The sequence below is a fragment of the Oncorhynchus nerka genome, linkage group LG20, assembly GCF_034236695.1.
Source record: "Oncorhynchus nerka isolate Pitt River linkage group LG20, Oner_Uvic_2.0, whole genome shotgun sequence".
NCBI lineage: Eukaryota > Metazoa > Chordata > Actinopteri > Salmoniformes > Salmonidae > Oncorhynchus > Oncorhynchus nerka.
Window position 1 is genome coordinate 56,823,624 of NC_088415.1, and position 14,998 is coordinate 56,838,621.

At 44.6% G+C, this 14,998-nt stretch overlaps 1 protein-coding gene across 1 annotated transcript in view; it reads left to right on the forward strand.

The window, feature by feature from the left end:
* The first annotated feature begins 6,689 nt into the window (after positions 1-6,689).
* The window catches only part of LOC115102847 (voltage-gated potassium channel subunit beta-1-like), a 68,255-nt gene continuing 59,946 nt past the window's right edge, over positions 6,690-14,998 (forward strand). The window contains exon 1 of the mRNA XM_029623220.2: positions 6,690-7,841. Within this exon, the coding sequence (XP_029479080.1) occupies positions 7,612-7,841 (230 nt within the window). The 5' untranslated portion in view covers positions 6,690-7,611. The remainder of the gene's footprint in view (positions 7,842-14,998) is intronic.

Sequence of the window (14,998 nt, forward strand, 5' to 3'; positions counted from 1 at the left end):
TGCCGGGCACTCCCACATCATATGGAGGAACGTGTCTACCTGATTTAGGGGACACAGTGAAGAGGTGGGGCCAATTTCATCGTAAAACATTTCCTTGGTGTTAAATACAGTCTGTGAACAAGCTTAAAATGTATAAATTGATGGTTCAGATTACGAGATGCCAAGGTCATATTTTTCCATATTCTGTTCCAGTTGTTGTTCTGTGGACCATGCATGTTTAATGGCAATCTAAGAATATTAGCTTTATAAAAGTTGTTTATATATTATAGAGATCAGTCCTTTCAGGAGCACAGATAATTACTTTATAAATCCCATCATTGAATGGTTACAAAGCATTACATGGGCTTGCTCCTACCTATCTTTCTGATTTGGTCCTGCCGTACATACCTACACGTACACTACGGTCACAAGACGCAGGCCTCCTAATTGTCCCTAGAATTTCTAAGCAAACAGCTGGAGGCAGGGCTTTCTCCTATAGAGCTCCATTTTTATGGAATGGTCTGCCTACCCATGTGAGAGACGCAGACTCGGTCTCAACCTCTTCAATAGGTCATATGATTGAGTGTAGTCTGGCCCAGGATTGTGAAGGTGAACGGAAAGGCTCTGGAGCAACGAACCACCCTTGCTGTCTCTGCCTGGCCGGTTTCTCTCTCTCCACTGGGATTCTCTGCCTCTAACCCTATTACAGGGGCTGAGTCACTGGCTTACTGGTGCTCTTCCATGCCGTCCCTAGGAAGGGTGCATCACTTGAGTGGGTTGAGTCACTGACGTGATCTTCCTGTCTGGGTTCCCTTTGGGTTGTGCCGTGGCGGAGATCTTTGTGGGCTATACTCTGCCTTGTCTCAGGATGGTAAGTTGGTGGTTGAAGATATCCCTCTAGTGGTGTGAGCGCTGTGCTTTGGAAAAGTGGGTGGGGATATATCCTGCCTGTTTGGCCCTGTCCGGGGGTATCATTGGATGGGGCCACAGGGTGTTGTGGAAATTTCCTTAATTACCAAATGATTAGAGAGCAAATCACACACCAGTCAGAGTTATGCTTAATCTTCACCTTTAATAATAATTAAGCTTTTGCAATAGCATTTTGACTTTCAACAGTTCAGTATCTCTAATGAAAAGTTGAGAGTCCCAACATAATGGCAAATGGGATCCTTTATAGCAAAGATCCACCCCCCCTAGACGACATGACAAACCACAGGTCTTAGGAACTTACACAAAGAAAAGACTTTACTTCAGAGAGGAGTATCCCCTAGCCAGACAGAGTTGGCTATAAATTATCGTTCAGTTTTAGTCTCCTAAACAAAGCTCTTATTTCGTCCTTGGTACAAAATGGTACCAAGACATTAAAATGGTACCAAGACATGGGGGCACCCTATGATATATATCAAATTGTCATTTAGATACAACCAATTCTAAATACAACCAATCCTGGACAAGCTCACGGAGAGGAGAGTGAGGCTATAGGTTAAGATAGGGGCAACAAAAGAGGGAGCATAGAATGATTCCAGACACTGCCATCCTCCTCTCCCCGATGGGAAAAGTAGGGAGTGACTGGCACACAGACACAGTGGAGCAAAAGATATGTTTACACATGATGACACCTTGACCTCTCCCCTCTCTGCGGCCCAAGCAACTTAGTCCTGACATAGAACAGATACTGCAACCCCGCCACAGTATTATACAAAAATAACATTCTGATGAGAAGTAACTTACAAACATATGATGAATATAAAACATCTTACCTATGTTACCACCTAATTCTGATTATTCCCCAACAAGGGTCTCCTGACCCCTCCTGTCTCAGCCTCCAGTATTTATGCTGCAGTAGTTTATGTGTCGGGGGGCTAGGGACAGTCTGTTATATCTGGAGTACTTCTCCTGTCTTATCGGTGTCCTGTGTGAATTTAAGTATGCTCTCTCTATTTCCCTCTTTTTCTCTTTCTCTCTCTCTCTCTCTCTCTCTCTCTCGGAGGACCTGAGCCCTAGGACCATGCCTCAGGACTACCTGGCATGATGACTCCTTGCTGTCCTCAGTCCACCTGGCCGTGCTGCTGCTCCAGTTTCAACTGTTCTGCCTGCGGCTATGGAACCCTGGAACCCTTTTAGGCTGGGTTTCTGTACAGCACTGAGATATCAGCTGACGTAAGAAGGGCTACATAAATAAATGTGATTTGATTTGAATGGTTCAGTAGTTGGGTTTCCCAGGGGACTCCATAGGCCAGCATAGCTGAACTAAGTTGTAAATATAGAAAATCATTGCCTGGTAATGTGTATGTATCTTTTACATCTTGGAATGTTCTCAAATCATTACTGTCCATGATATTGGTAAGAGTACGGATTCCACATTTGGACAGTTGAGGGGAAGCAAAACCCCGCCTTCCAAATCGAAAAGGCATAATTGTGAAATATTGGCATATGGGCATGCCGTTTTGATTCCCAGTTACATTGTTTAAAAAGGTTCAGCCAAATAGAAATTATGAGAGCAATAATAGGACCAAAGCGTTGTTTACATTGTTTAAGTGATATGTCAGTGAAGAACACCTCTTCCAGGGCAATAGAAGACACCATATGTCTCTCTATACTCAGTCAGGGGGCATAATAATCATGTCTAAACCTATTTAGGATGGGGAGAACTGCTGGAAGTGCCTGGAAATACAATTTAAAGTTTGGTATGGATAGTCCTTCTACATCTTTCCCTCTTTGGAAGTTTGTTCATTTTATCCGGGATCGCTGACCTTGTCATATACATTTGAAACCGCACTATTATTTCTTTCCCCAATAGCCAGAAGGGGGCGCCATGGGAAGCCTTGAACTACAGGAATTCAGCCGTGGTAATATATACATTTTGACAATAGATATTTATCGGAGACATTTTGATTTTGATTGACCTTGACCTTGTAAATGCTACTATTAGCCTACAGAAAGGAATCAAATGGAAACGTTCAACCTCATGGTAGTGCATTGTCAAGGCTTGGGGTAGTGTCAACAACGCAACTAGCCTACCTCAGCAGTACTGTATCATTTTAATCATTTTAGTCAATTAGATTCTTGCTACGTAAGCTTAACTTTCTGAACATTTGAGACGTGTAGTCCACTTGTCATTCCAATCTCCTCTGCATTAGCGTAGCCTCTTCTCTAGCCTGTCAACTATGTGTCTGTCTATCCCTGTTCTCTCCTCTCTGCACAGACCATACAAACGCTCCACACCGCATGGCCGCGGCCACCCTAATCTGGTGGTCCCAGCGCGCACGACCCACGTGGAGTTCCAGGTCTCCGGTAGCCTCTGGAACTGCCGATCTGCGGCCAACAAGGCAGAGTTCATCTCAGCCTATGCCTCCCTCCAGTCCCTCGACTTCTTGGCACTGACGGAAACATGGATCACCACAGACAACACCGCTACTCCTACTCTCTCTTCGTCCGCCCACGTGCTCTCGCACACCCCAAGAGCTTCTGGTCAGCGGGGTGGTGGCACCGGGATCCTCATCTCTCCCAAGTGGTCATTCTCTCTTTCTCCCCTTACCCATCTGTCTATCGCCTCCTTTGAATTCCATGCTGTCACAGTTACCAGCCCTTTCAAGCTTAACATCCTTATCATTTATCGCCCTCCAGGTTCCTCGGAGAGTTCATCAATGAGCTTGATGCCTTGATAAGCTCCTTTCCTGAGGACGGCTCACCTCTCACAGTTCTGGGCGACTTTAACCTCCCCACGTCTACCTTTGACTCATTCCTCTCTGCCTCCTTCTTTCCACTCCTCTCCTCTTTTGACCTCACCCTCTCACCTTCCCCCTACTCACAAGGCAGGCAATACGCTCGACCTCATCTTTACTAGATGCTGTTCTTCCACTAACCTCATTGCAACTCCCCTCCAAGTCTCCGACCACTACCATGTATCCTTTTCCCTCTCGCTCTCATCCAACACTTCCCACACTGCCCCTACTCGGATGGTATCGCGCCGTCCCAACCTTCGCTCTCTCTCCCCCGCTACTCTCTCCTCTTCCATCCTATCATCTCTTCCCTCTGCTCAAACCTTCTCCAACCTATCTCCTGATTCTGCCTCCTCAACCCTCCTCTCCTCCCTTTCTGCATCCTTTGACTCTCTATGTCCCCTATCCTCCAGGCCGGCTCGGTCCTCCCCTCCCGCTCCGTGGCTCGACGACTCATTGCGAGCTCACAGAACAGGGCTCCGGGCAGCCGAGCGGAAATGGAGGAAAACTCGCCTCCCTGCGGACCTGGCATCCTTTCACTCCCTCCTCTCTACATTTTCCTCCTCTGTCTCTGCTGCTAAAGCCACTTTCTACCACTCTAAATTCCAAGCATCTGCCTCTAACCCTAGGAAGCTCTTTGCCACCTTCTCCTCCCTCTTGAATCCTCCTCCCCCCTCTCCTCCCTCTCTGCAGATGACTTCGTCAACCATTTTGAAAAGAAGGTCGACGACATCCGATCCTCGTTTGCTAAGTCAAACGACACCGCTGGTTCTGCTCACACTGCCCTACCCTGTGCTCTGACCTCTTTCTCCCCTCTCTCTCCAGATGACATCTCGCGTCTTGTGACGGCCGGCCGCCCAACAACCTGCCCGCTTGACCCTATCCCCTCCTCTCTTCTCCAGACCATCTCCGGTGACCTTCTCCCTTACCTCACCTCGCTCATCAACTCATCCCTGACCGCTGGCTACGTCCCTCCCGTCTTCAAGAGAGCGAGAGTTGCACCCCTTCTGAAAAAACCTACACTCGATCCCTCCGATGTCAACAACTACAGACCAGTATCCCTTCTTTCTTTTCTCTCCAAAACTCTTGAACGTGCCGTCCTTGGCCAGCTCTCCCGCTATCTCTCTCAGAATGACCTTCTTGATCCAAATCAGTCAGGTTTCAAGACTAGTCATTCAACTGAGACTGCTCTTCTCTGTATCACGGAGGCACTCCGCACTGCTAAAGCTAACTCTCTCTCCTCTGCTCTCATCCTTCTAGACCTATCGGCTGCCTTCGATACTGTGAACCATCAGATCCTCCTCTCCACCCTCTCCGAGTTGGGCATCTCCGGCGCGGCCCATGCTTGGATTGCGTCCTACCTGACAGGTCGCTCCTACCAGGTGGCGTGGCGAGAATCTGTCTCCTCACCACGCGTTCTCACCACTGGTGTCCCCAGGGCTCTGTTCTAGGCCCTCTCCTATTCTCGCTATACACCAAGTCACTTGGCTCTGTCATAACCTCACATGGTCTCTCCTATCATTGCTATGCAGACGACACACAATTAATCTTCTCCTTTCCCCCTCTGATGACCAGGTGGCGAATCGCATCTCTGCATGTCTGGCAGACATATCAGTGTGGATGACGGATCACCACCTCAAGCTGAACCTCGGCAAGACGGAGCTGCTCTTCCTCCCGGGAAGGACTGCCCGTTCCATGATCTCGCCATCACGGTTGACAACTCCATCGTGTCCTCCTCCCAGAGCGCTAAGAACCTTGGCGTGATCCTGGACAACACCCTGTCGTTCTCAACTAACATCAAGGCGGTGGCCCGTTCCTGTAGGTTCATGCTCTACAACATCCGCAGAGTACGACCCTGCCTCACACAGGAAGCGGCGCAGGTCCTAATCCAGGCACTTGTCATCTCCCGTCTGGATTACTGCAACTCGCTGTTGGCTGGGCTCCCTGCCTGTGCCATTAAACCCCTACAACTCATCCAGAACGCCGCAGCCCGTCTGGTGTTCAACCTTCCCAAGTTCTCTCACGTCACCCCGCTCCTCCGCTCTCTCCACTGGCTTCCAGTTGAAGCTCGCATCCGCTACAAGACCATGGTGCTTGCCTACGGAGCTGTGAGGGGAACGGCACCTCAGTACCTCCAGGCTCTGATCAGGCCCTACACCCAAACAAGGGCACTGCGTTCATCCACCTCTGGCCTGCTCGCCTCCCTACCACTGAGGAAGTACAGTTCCCGCTCAGCCCAGTCAAAACTGTTCGCTGCTCTGGCCCCCCAATGGTGGAACAAAGTCCCTCACGACGCCAGGACAGCGGAGTCAATCACCACCTTCCGGAGACACCTGAAACCCCACCTCTTTAAGGAATACCTAGGATAGGATAAAGTAATCCTTCTCACCCCCCTTAAAAGACCTAGATGCACTATTGTAAAGTGGCTGTTCCACTGGATGTCATAAGGTGAAAGCACCAATTTGTAAGTCGCTCTGGATAAGAGCGTCTGCTAAATGACTTAAATGTAAATGTAATGTAAATGTTGTACAGTTTGAAGATTTTATTTACATTTTTATATAGTATATTACACTATATTATAGCCATTATTATTATTATTTTTTACCAATAATGAAATGGAAAAAAATATAATAACAGTTTTTAATTGCAACAACACAAGTTCTTATACCTCTTCTGCAGTTTTACTGTCTCACCACTAGGGAGTGCTGTAGCACCCCCTGCACCTGTACTTAACGCAGCTATGCTTATACTACCACTGAGCATCTACCTCAATAAACAAACACTCTGATACACACACACACACACACACACACACACACACACACACACACACACACACACACACACACACCACTTGGCTTCAGCTCTGTCCCTTCCATCCACACTGTGTTCTCTCTCTGTGTGACGCTAGTGAGGAAACACTGTGGTTATTTCAGCCAGTCATTTAGAGGCAGCAGCCTGTCTCTCTCTTTCAATCACTCCCTCGCTCACTCTCACACTCACCAGCATGCATTCCTTCTCGGCTACTCACTCCCCCTCTCATTGTAAGCCAGTCCTTTCCTTCCAGAAGAGAGGGATCATGCTTCGTCCTTTTCCCTCCTCCTTCTCCTCCTCCTCTTCTTCACTTCCTCACTATCATTCTGGGGTCTCTGTATCAAACGGAGCACTTTCACCACGTTTTCCTTCTGAGCAGAGCATTGGAAGCTGTCCCTCTCTTCTCAGCATGGTGGACTTTTAGAAGCGGGATTTCCTGGGCTAGGACGCTTGCACATCAGCTCTCTACACTACCAAAGGTTCCGATTGGGATGCAAGTCTTAGTGGGACACCTGCTTTTCTCACAGGACAGCTCACTTCTCCTTGAAGTTTAAGGACAATCCAGGAATCTCTTCATTTTTTTTGTCTGTGTGTGAGAGAGCGAGAGTGTGTGTGTTGGTCTGTTAAGATTTGGTTATGAGTGTGTAAGAGAGTCTGTGTGTGAGCGAGTCTGTGTGTGAGCGAGTCTGTGTGTGGCTGTGTGTGTTGCTCTGTATGCAGTGCAGTCCGCTCCCGCTCCTGGTTCTTGACTGGAGGGTTTAGCCGACGCTGGAGGGTGAAGGAGACCCCTCCACTGCAGTGGACCCGCTGTCCCCTACTCCCGGAGAACCTCCCCAGTGGCACAGACTAGTATGAGAAGCGGAGGGAAGAGAAAGAGAAGGGCTAAGAGCCAGGTATAACAAACAGAGAGAAAGAGGTAGAATGAGAGGGGACTTTTCGACAAAACAGTGAAGTGTATGACCACTAAAGGAGACAAAAACCACTTCAGGAGAGACAAAGACACTACAGACACATACAACCCAGTGAAGACTGGAGCAAGGCTGGCAAGCAGCCCCAGCAGCCCACCACCACCACCACCGACAGTACAGCCACCACCATGCAGGTGTCGTTTGCATGTTCGGACCAGGACGGAGGAAGAGGAGGGCTGAGGCCCCCGGGGAATGGAGGGCACAGCAAGCAGAATGCCACCAGTGCCAACACGGCCAGCCAGGCGCGGGCACGTTTCCGTACGGTGGCCCTCATCGCCCGCAGCCTGGGCTCCTTTACCAACCGCTACCACCACAACCTCAAGGAGTCCACCGCCAAGCTCACTGGCATGAAGTACCGGTACGTAGATTAATTACTGTTGTAATTGTGGTAATGAGCACTTATTCATGTGTTATACATGCTTAGTCAAGGAGTTATTGGTGCTTAAGTAATGAGTATTCGTATAGTGTTTACGATTTAATGTTGTAGTAGCTTATTCATTCATGTGTTATAAAGCATTAGACCCACATGGAACCAAGAAGTGTCACATTGAAGTGTTTTACCATTTTCTTTTCAGGGCAACAAGTAAAATACAACACAATTTGACAAACAGTTGCAAAAACGTGATAAAAAAGTACATACATTGGAAATGAATATCCACCTGAGTTTGTGACAGCAACTATGTGAGCATATTACAGGTTATAGACACTATGCCCTGGGATTTCCTATGATCTATGTAGAAGAACAGAAGCCCTTACCTTCTAACGACTCTTACAGTGCCTTCAGAAATCATTCATACCCCTTGACGTATTCCACATTTTGTTGTGTTACAGCCTGAATTCAAAATGGATTAAAAGTGAAAAACATGTTTTACCCATCTACACACAATACCCCATAATGACAAGGTGAAACATGTTTTTAGAAATGTTCGCAAATTCATTGAAGCTCCGTCAAATTGGTTGTTAATCAGTGCTACACAACCATTTTCAGGTCTTGCCATAGATTTTCAAGCAGATTTAAGTCAAAACTGTAACTCTGCCACTCAGGAACATTCACCGTCTTCTTGGTAAGCAACTCCAGTGTAGATTTGGCCTTATGTTTTAGGTTATAGTCCTGCTGAAAGGTGAGTTAGTCTCCCAGTGTCTGGTGGAAAGCAGACTGACCCTGGTTTTCCTCTAGGATTTTGCCTGTGCTTAGCTCCATTCCGTTTATTTTTTATCCTGGAAAAACTCCCCAGTCCTTAACAATTACAAGCATACCCATAACATGATGCAGCCACCATTATGCTTGAAAATATTGTGTTGTATTGGATTTGTCCCAAACATAACACTTTGTATTCAGGACCAAAAGTGATTGGCTTTGCCACATTTTTTGCAGTATTCATTTATTGCCTTGTTTCAATCTGGATGCATGTTTTGGAATGTTTTATTCTGTACAGGCTTCATTCTTTTCACTCTGCCAATTAGGTTAGTATTGTGGAGTAACTACAATGTTGTTGTTCCAGTCTCAGTTTTGTCATATCACAGCCATTCAACTCAGTAACTGTTTTAAAGTCACCATTGGTCTCTTGGTGAAATCCCTGAGTGGTTTCCTTCCTCTCCAGCAACTGAGTTAGAAGGACGACTGTATCTGTGTAGTGAGTGGGTGTATTAATACACCATCCAAAGTGTAATTAATAACTTCATAATGCTCAAAAGGATATTTCAAGTCTCCTTTTTTTACCCATCTACCAATAGAGGCCCTTCTTTGCGAGGCATTGGAAAACCTCCCTGGTATTTGTGGTTGAATCTGTGTTTGAAATTCACTTCTCGACTGAGGGACCTTACAATTATCTGTATGTGTGGATACAGAGATGAGGTAGTCTTTCACGAACACTATTATTGAGCACAGAGTCCTTGCAACGTATTTCATTTGTTAAGACTTTTTAAACTCCTGAACTTATTTAGGCTTGCCTTCACAAAGGGTTTGAATACTTATTGACTCAAAACATTTCAGCTTTTCATTTGTCATTAATTAGTTACAACTCTGACATTATGGGGCATTGAGTAGGCCAGTGACATAGAATCTTTTAAATTCAGACTGTAACACCAACACCATTTAAAATACTTTCTGAAGGGACTCTGTGGCTTGTGAATAGTTTGTAGCTCAAACCATTTGTCCTTTCAGACGTTTTTATGAGAAGAACCGTTTTCGAGATCCACCCTTCTCACAAACACCTCTCTAGTTCAGCCCCTGTCAACCGCTGGTCGCTATCAGCGGTTGCAGAAGAAATAGACCAATCCAATGCAAAAAACAGAAGCAATGTTTAAGAAGGCTTAGAAGCACAAAATCAGGCCGGAGTCACGGTGGGTATAGAGTCTTACGTAATGAGTCAGTGCGTGTTAGTTTTATGAACTGTACAGTGTTTTCCATACAGAGTGTATTGACCATTAAGTGTTGAGTTATAGTGTTTAGGATTGAGTTACTGAGCAATCTTGTATATGGCGAATGTTTATGGATTGGCGTAAGTGGATGTCACGAGCTCCACTCCTCAGTGACTTGAGGTCCCAGGACATTATATTGTTTTGTTATTGATTGCCATAACCCTAGTGAGGAATGGTTATTGCGCTCAGTCAGTTACAGTTAAATCTGCCTGCAGGTTTATGAACAATAAATGATGACATCCATACATTTATGAGGGAATTAGAATGTTTTACTTTAAATGTATAAGTTGTTTAGAATGTGTTTAAGAGATGTGTAGGTTTATGTGTATTATGTAAAGTAACCATATAAATGACAATTCCTGCTTTCCTCAGCACCAATGCATGTGTGGTTACGATCCCTTATTCATGACTTGTAAAGCATTCATTTATGAAATATAGAGCTTTGGAGAGTTTTTTTTATGCATACTACATGTGTATGATGTAAGTATACAGTATATAACTAAATACCAGTGCCTGGACAGCATTAGTGATTATCAAAACTGTAACGATCTGAGTGTAGTGGGTGAGGAGTCAAGCGCAGGAAGCAGAGAGTTCAGGTGAGTGCCATTTAAATGCACCGACAAAACGGTGAACATAAGCCAACCCACACGAACACACACGGCGTAATGAACAAACAGGAGGACTAAACTGTCCTGGGAAAACCCACAAAATGGGAAACACAAAAACCCATAGACGTGCACACAAGTACACTAAAACAGATGGTCACAATAATTAATCCCGCACAAGGAACTCTGCGGGCCGGCTGACTAATAAAGCCTACTACCTAATTCACAACAGGTGCACTCAATCAACACATAAGGAGGGGGAGGAAATAATCAGTAGTAGCTAGTAGGCCGGCGACGACGACCGCCGAGCGCCACCCGAACGGGAAGGGGAGTGTCCTTCGGTCGGAGTCGTGACAAAAACTTAATCACAAGTTCGAGTATTATGAGTTGTAGAAGTCTGTATGTTACCATTTCCGCTTCCTTATGGCAAAATAAAAGAGGCTTAGTGGGGCGGCAGGGTAGCATAGTGGTTAGAGCGTTGGACTAGTAACCGAAAGGTTGCAAGTTCGAATCCCCGAGCTGACAAGGTACAAATCTGTCGTTCTGCCCCTGAACAGGCAGTTAACCCACTGTTCCTAGGCCGTCATTGAAAATAAGAATTTGTTCTTAACTGACTTGCCTAGTAAAATAAAGGTAAAATAAATACAATTAGTGAGTATTAAAGTACCTAAACTGTACGCTAAAAAGGTACATAATAATGACTTGAGGAAGAGTAATAATAGTTCTATATGAAATACTCGTTGAGGCTTAATGATCTGTAGATTTACTGTAAGATGTCTGTGTGAGGTCATTGTATCACAGCAGAAACAGTGGGAGAGAGAGAGAGAAGGGACAGTTTTTACAATGGAGGCAACTACAGTAATTGAATGTGAATGGATTTGATGAAGATGAGCAAATCGCAGTGGTGGAAAAATAACTCAATTGTCATACTTGAGTAGAAGTAGAGATACCTCAATAGAAAATGACTAAAGTAAAAGTGAGTCACCCATTACAATATTACTTGAGTAAAAGTAAAAAAAACATTTGTTTGTAAATGTACTTAAGTACAGTGGTGGAAAAAGTACTTAATCTCATACTTGAATAAAAGTAAAAAGTATGAGTAAATGCTATACATCAACTTCCTTTAAAAAGGTTATCCCTTTTAGATAAAACTATATTAAATATATTCACGTCACCAAATAACTGATTAAACACACTGTTTTGCATTGAAGGTCTGCAGTAGCCTCAACAGCACCCTCTAGGATAGCACCATGGTGTAGCCAGAGGACAGCTATTTGCCTTCCTCCTCTGGGTACATTAACTTCAACACAAAACCTAGGAGGCTCATGGTTCTCACCCCCTTCCATAGACTTACACAGTAATTAATAATTATAATTTAGTAATTACACAGGACAGCGGAGTCAATCACCACCTTCCGGAGACACCTGAAACCCCACCTCTTTCAGGAATACCTAGGATAGGATAAAGTAATCCTTCTCACCCCCCCTTAAAATATTTAGATGCACTATTGTAAAGTGGCTGTTCCACTGGATGTCTTAAGGTGAACGCACCAATTTGTAAGTCGCTCTGGATAAGAGCGTCTGCTAAATGACTTAAATGTAAATGTAATGTAAATGTAATTCTGATGACTTCCGGAGACATCCTCCAACCTACCAGAGCTCTTGCAGTATAAACTGACATGTTGTCCATCCAATCAAAGAATCAGATAATGGTACTGAAAACAGCTAGCTAGCACTGCAGCGCATAAAATGTGGTGAATAGTTGGACAATAGTTGAACAGTTTTGAACTAATTAATTTCTTCAAAAATGAAGGAGAAGCAGCAGAGACAGCAGAGACATACTTAGCTAATGCAGCAAATTTAGCCTACTCAACAATCTGACTCAAACAGGGAGGAATGTTATTTATGTTAGCTAGCTGGCTAAAGTTATCCAATACTGCAACTTTTCCTAGTCAAGGTAAGCTTTCTGTTGTAATAATTTATTGCCACCTAGGCCCACCAGTGTAACTGCTAAACTGCTTGCCATACACAGTCCTGAGTGATTGTACACATGGATTGTAGGTTTACTAATCCGTTAGTTCTAGTTTGTTGACTTTAATATGGTGACAACGATGTAGGCTGTGTAGCTGTTAGCGGTTATGGTATGACGGTTTGGCTTGGACAGGTTATTGCGCCTGCTCACAGACAGCTGTTGTGTTGTGCACTGAAGTCCACAAGAGAAGGTGAGGAGGAGAGCGTGTAGATGAGAGAAGGAATTATACAACAAGCAAAGTGATGATGCTGTATGTGGCTGCTATGAAAGTCAACTGTGTGTGCAAGTGTTCAGGGTGTATTCATTCCGCCAATTCTGTTGCAAATGATTTTTAAATGGAAGCAAACTGAATAAAATGGGGAGGGCCTACCTGAATTTGTCCAATAGAAACTCTTGTTTTGGTTCAGTTCGGACTAATGAATCCAGATAAGCTGGATGCAGGGAAGAGTGTGCAATGCAGTATTGAATGTGTCACTGTCTTGATTACTCCAATTTGTCTCTTGACCTGTGCACCTACAGTTGAAGTCAGAAGTTTACATACACCTTAGCCAAATACATTTAAACTCAGTTTTCACAGTTAGGATCACCACTTTATTTTAAGAATGTGAAATGTCAGAATAATAGTAGAGAGGGATTCATTTCAGCTTTGATTTCTTTCATCACATTCCCAATGGGTCACATGTTTACATACACTCAATTAGTATTTGGTAGCATTGCCTTTAAATTGTTTAACTTGGGTCAAACATTTCGGTTAGCCTTCCACAAGCTTCCCACAATAATTTGGAAGAATTTTGGCCCATTCCTCCTGACAGAGCTGGTGTAACTGAGTCAGGTTTGAAGGCCTCCTTATTCACATGCTTTTCAGTTCTGCCCACAAATCTTCTATGGGATTGAGGTCAGGGCTTTGTGATGGCCACTCCAATACCTTGACTTCATTGTCCTTAAGCCATTTTGCCACAACTTTTGAAGTATGCTTGGGGTCATTGTCCATTTGGAAGACCCATTTGCGACCAAGCTTTAACTTCCTGACTGATGTCTTGAGATGTTGCTTCAATATATCCACATCATTTTCCTCCCTCATGATGCCATCTATTTTATGTAGTGCACCAGTCCCTCCTGCAGCAAAGCACCCCCACAACATGATGCTGCCACCCCCGTGCTTCACGGTTGGGATGGTGTTCTTCGGCTTGCAAGCCTCCACTTTTTCCTCCAAACATAACGATGGTCATTATGGCCAAACAGTTCTATTTTTGTTTCATCAGATGAGAGGACATTTCTCCAAAAAGTACAATCTTTGTCCCCATGTGCAGTTGCAAACCGTAGTCAGACTTTTTTATGGCGGTTTTGGAGCAGTAGCTTCTTCCTTGCTGAGCGGCCTTTCAGGTTATGTTGATATAGGACACTTTTTACTATAGATACTTTTGTACCCGTTTCCTCCAGCATCTTCACAAGGTCCTTTTGCTGTTATTCTGGGATTGATTTGCACTTTTCGCACCAAAGTATGTTCCTCTCTAGGAGACAGAATACGCCTCCTTCCGGAGTAGTATGACGGCTGCGTGGTCACATGGTGTTTATACAGAACAACGTGGTACCTTCAGGCATTTGGAAATTGCTCCCAAGGATGAACCAGACTTGTGGATGTCTACAAAAAAAATCTGAGGTCTTGGCTAATTTCTTTTGATTTTCCCATGATGTCAAGCAAAGAGGCACTGAGTTTGAAGGTAGGCCTTGAAATACAGCCACAGGGACATCTCCAATTGACTCAAATGGTGTCAATTAGCCTATCAGAAGCTTCTAAAGCCATGATATAATTTTCTGGAATTTTCCAAGCTGTTTAAAGGCACAGTCAACTTAGTGTATGTAAACTTCTCCCCCACTGGTACGGTGGTGGTACGCATCCATGATTTTTATTATAACCCAACACTAGAACAAAAATTATCAAAGAGACACAAACGAAACAGTTCTATCTGGTGTAGACACACAAAACAGAAAACAACTACCCACAAAACACAGCTGGAAAAAGGCTACCTAAGTATGGTTATCAATCAGAGACAACGATAGACAGCTGCCTCTGATTGAGAACCCCACCCGGCCAAACACACAGAAATAGAAAACATAGAACCCACAACATAGAATGCCCACCCCAACTCACGCCCTGACCAAACAAAATAGAGACATAAAAAGGATCTCTAAGATCAGGGCGTGACACAACCTCATGATGGGTATAGGGCAAATTCGAGCATCGTATAGTGACCTGAACCTACCAATGTTACATTGAGCTTGGTCAATGGAATATGAATGACAGTCATCCAATATGCTATAATAGAAATAAGGCCATGCTCGTATAAGGGTTGAAAATGGCAGATTTGGGCACTAATAAGTGCTTAAATTGGAATACAGTGCTTGTACAGTAGCATGCTATAAATTACGTCAGAGCTCAGGCTCTGCACTTCAATGC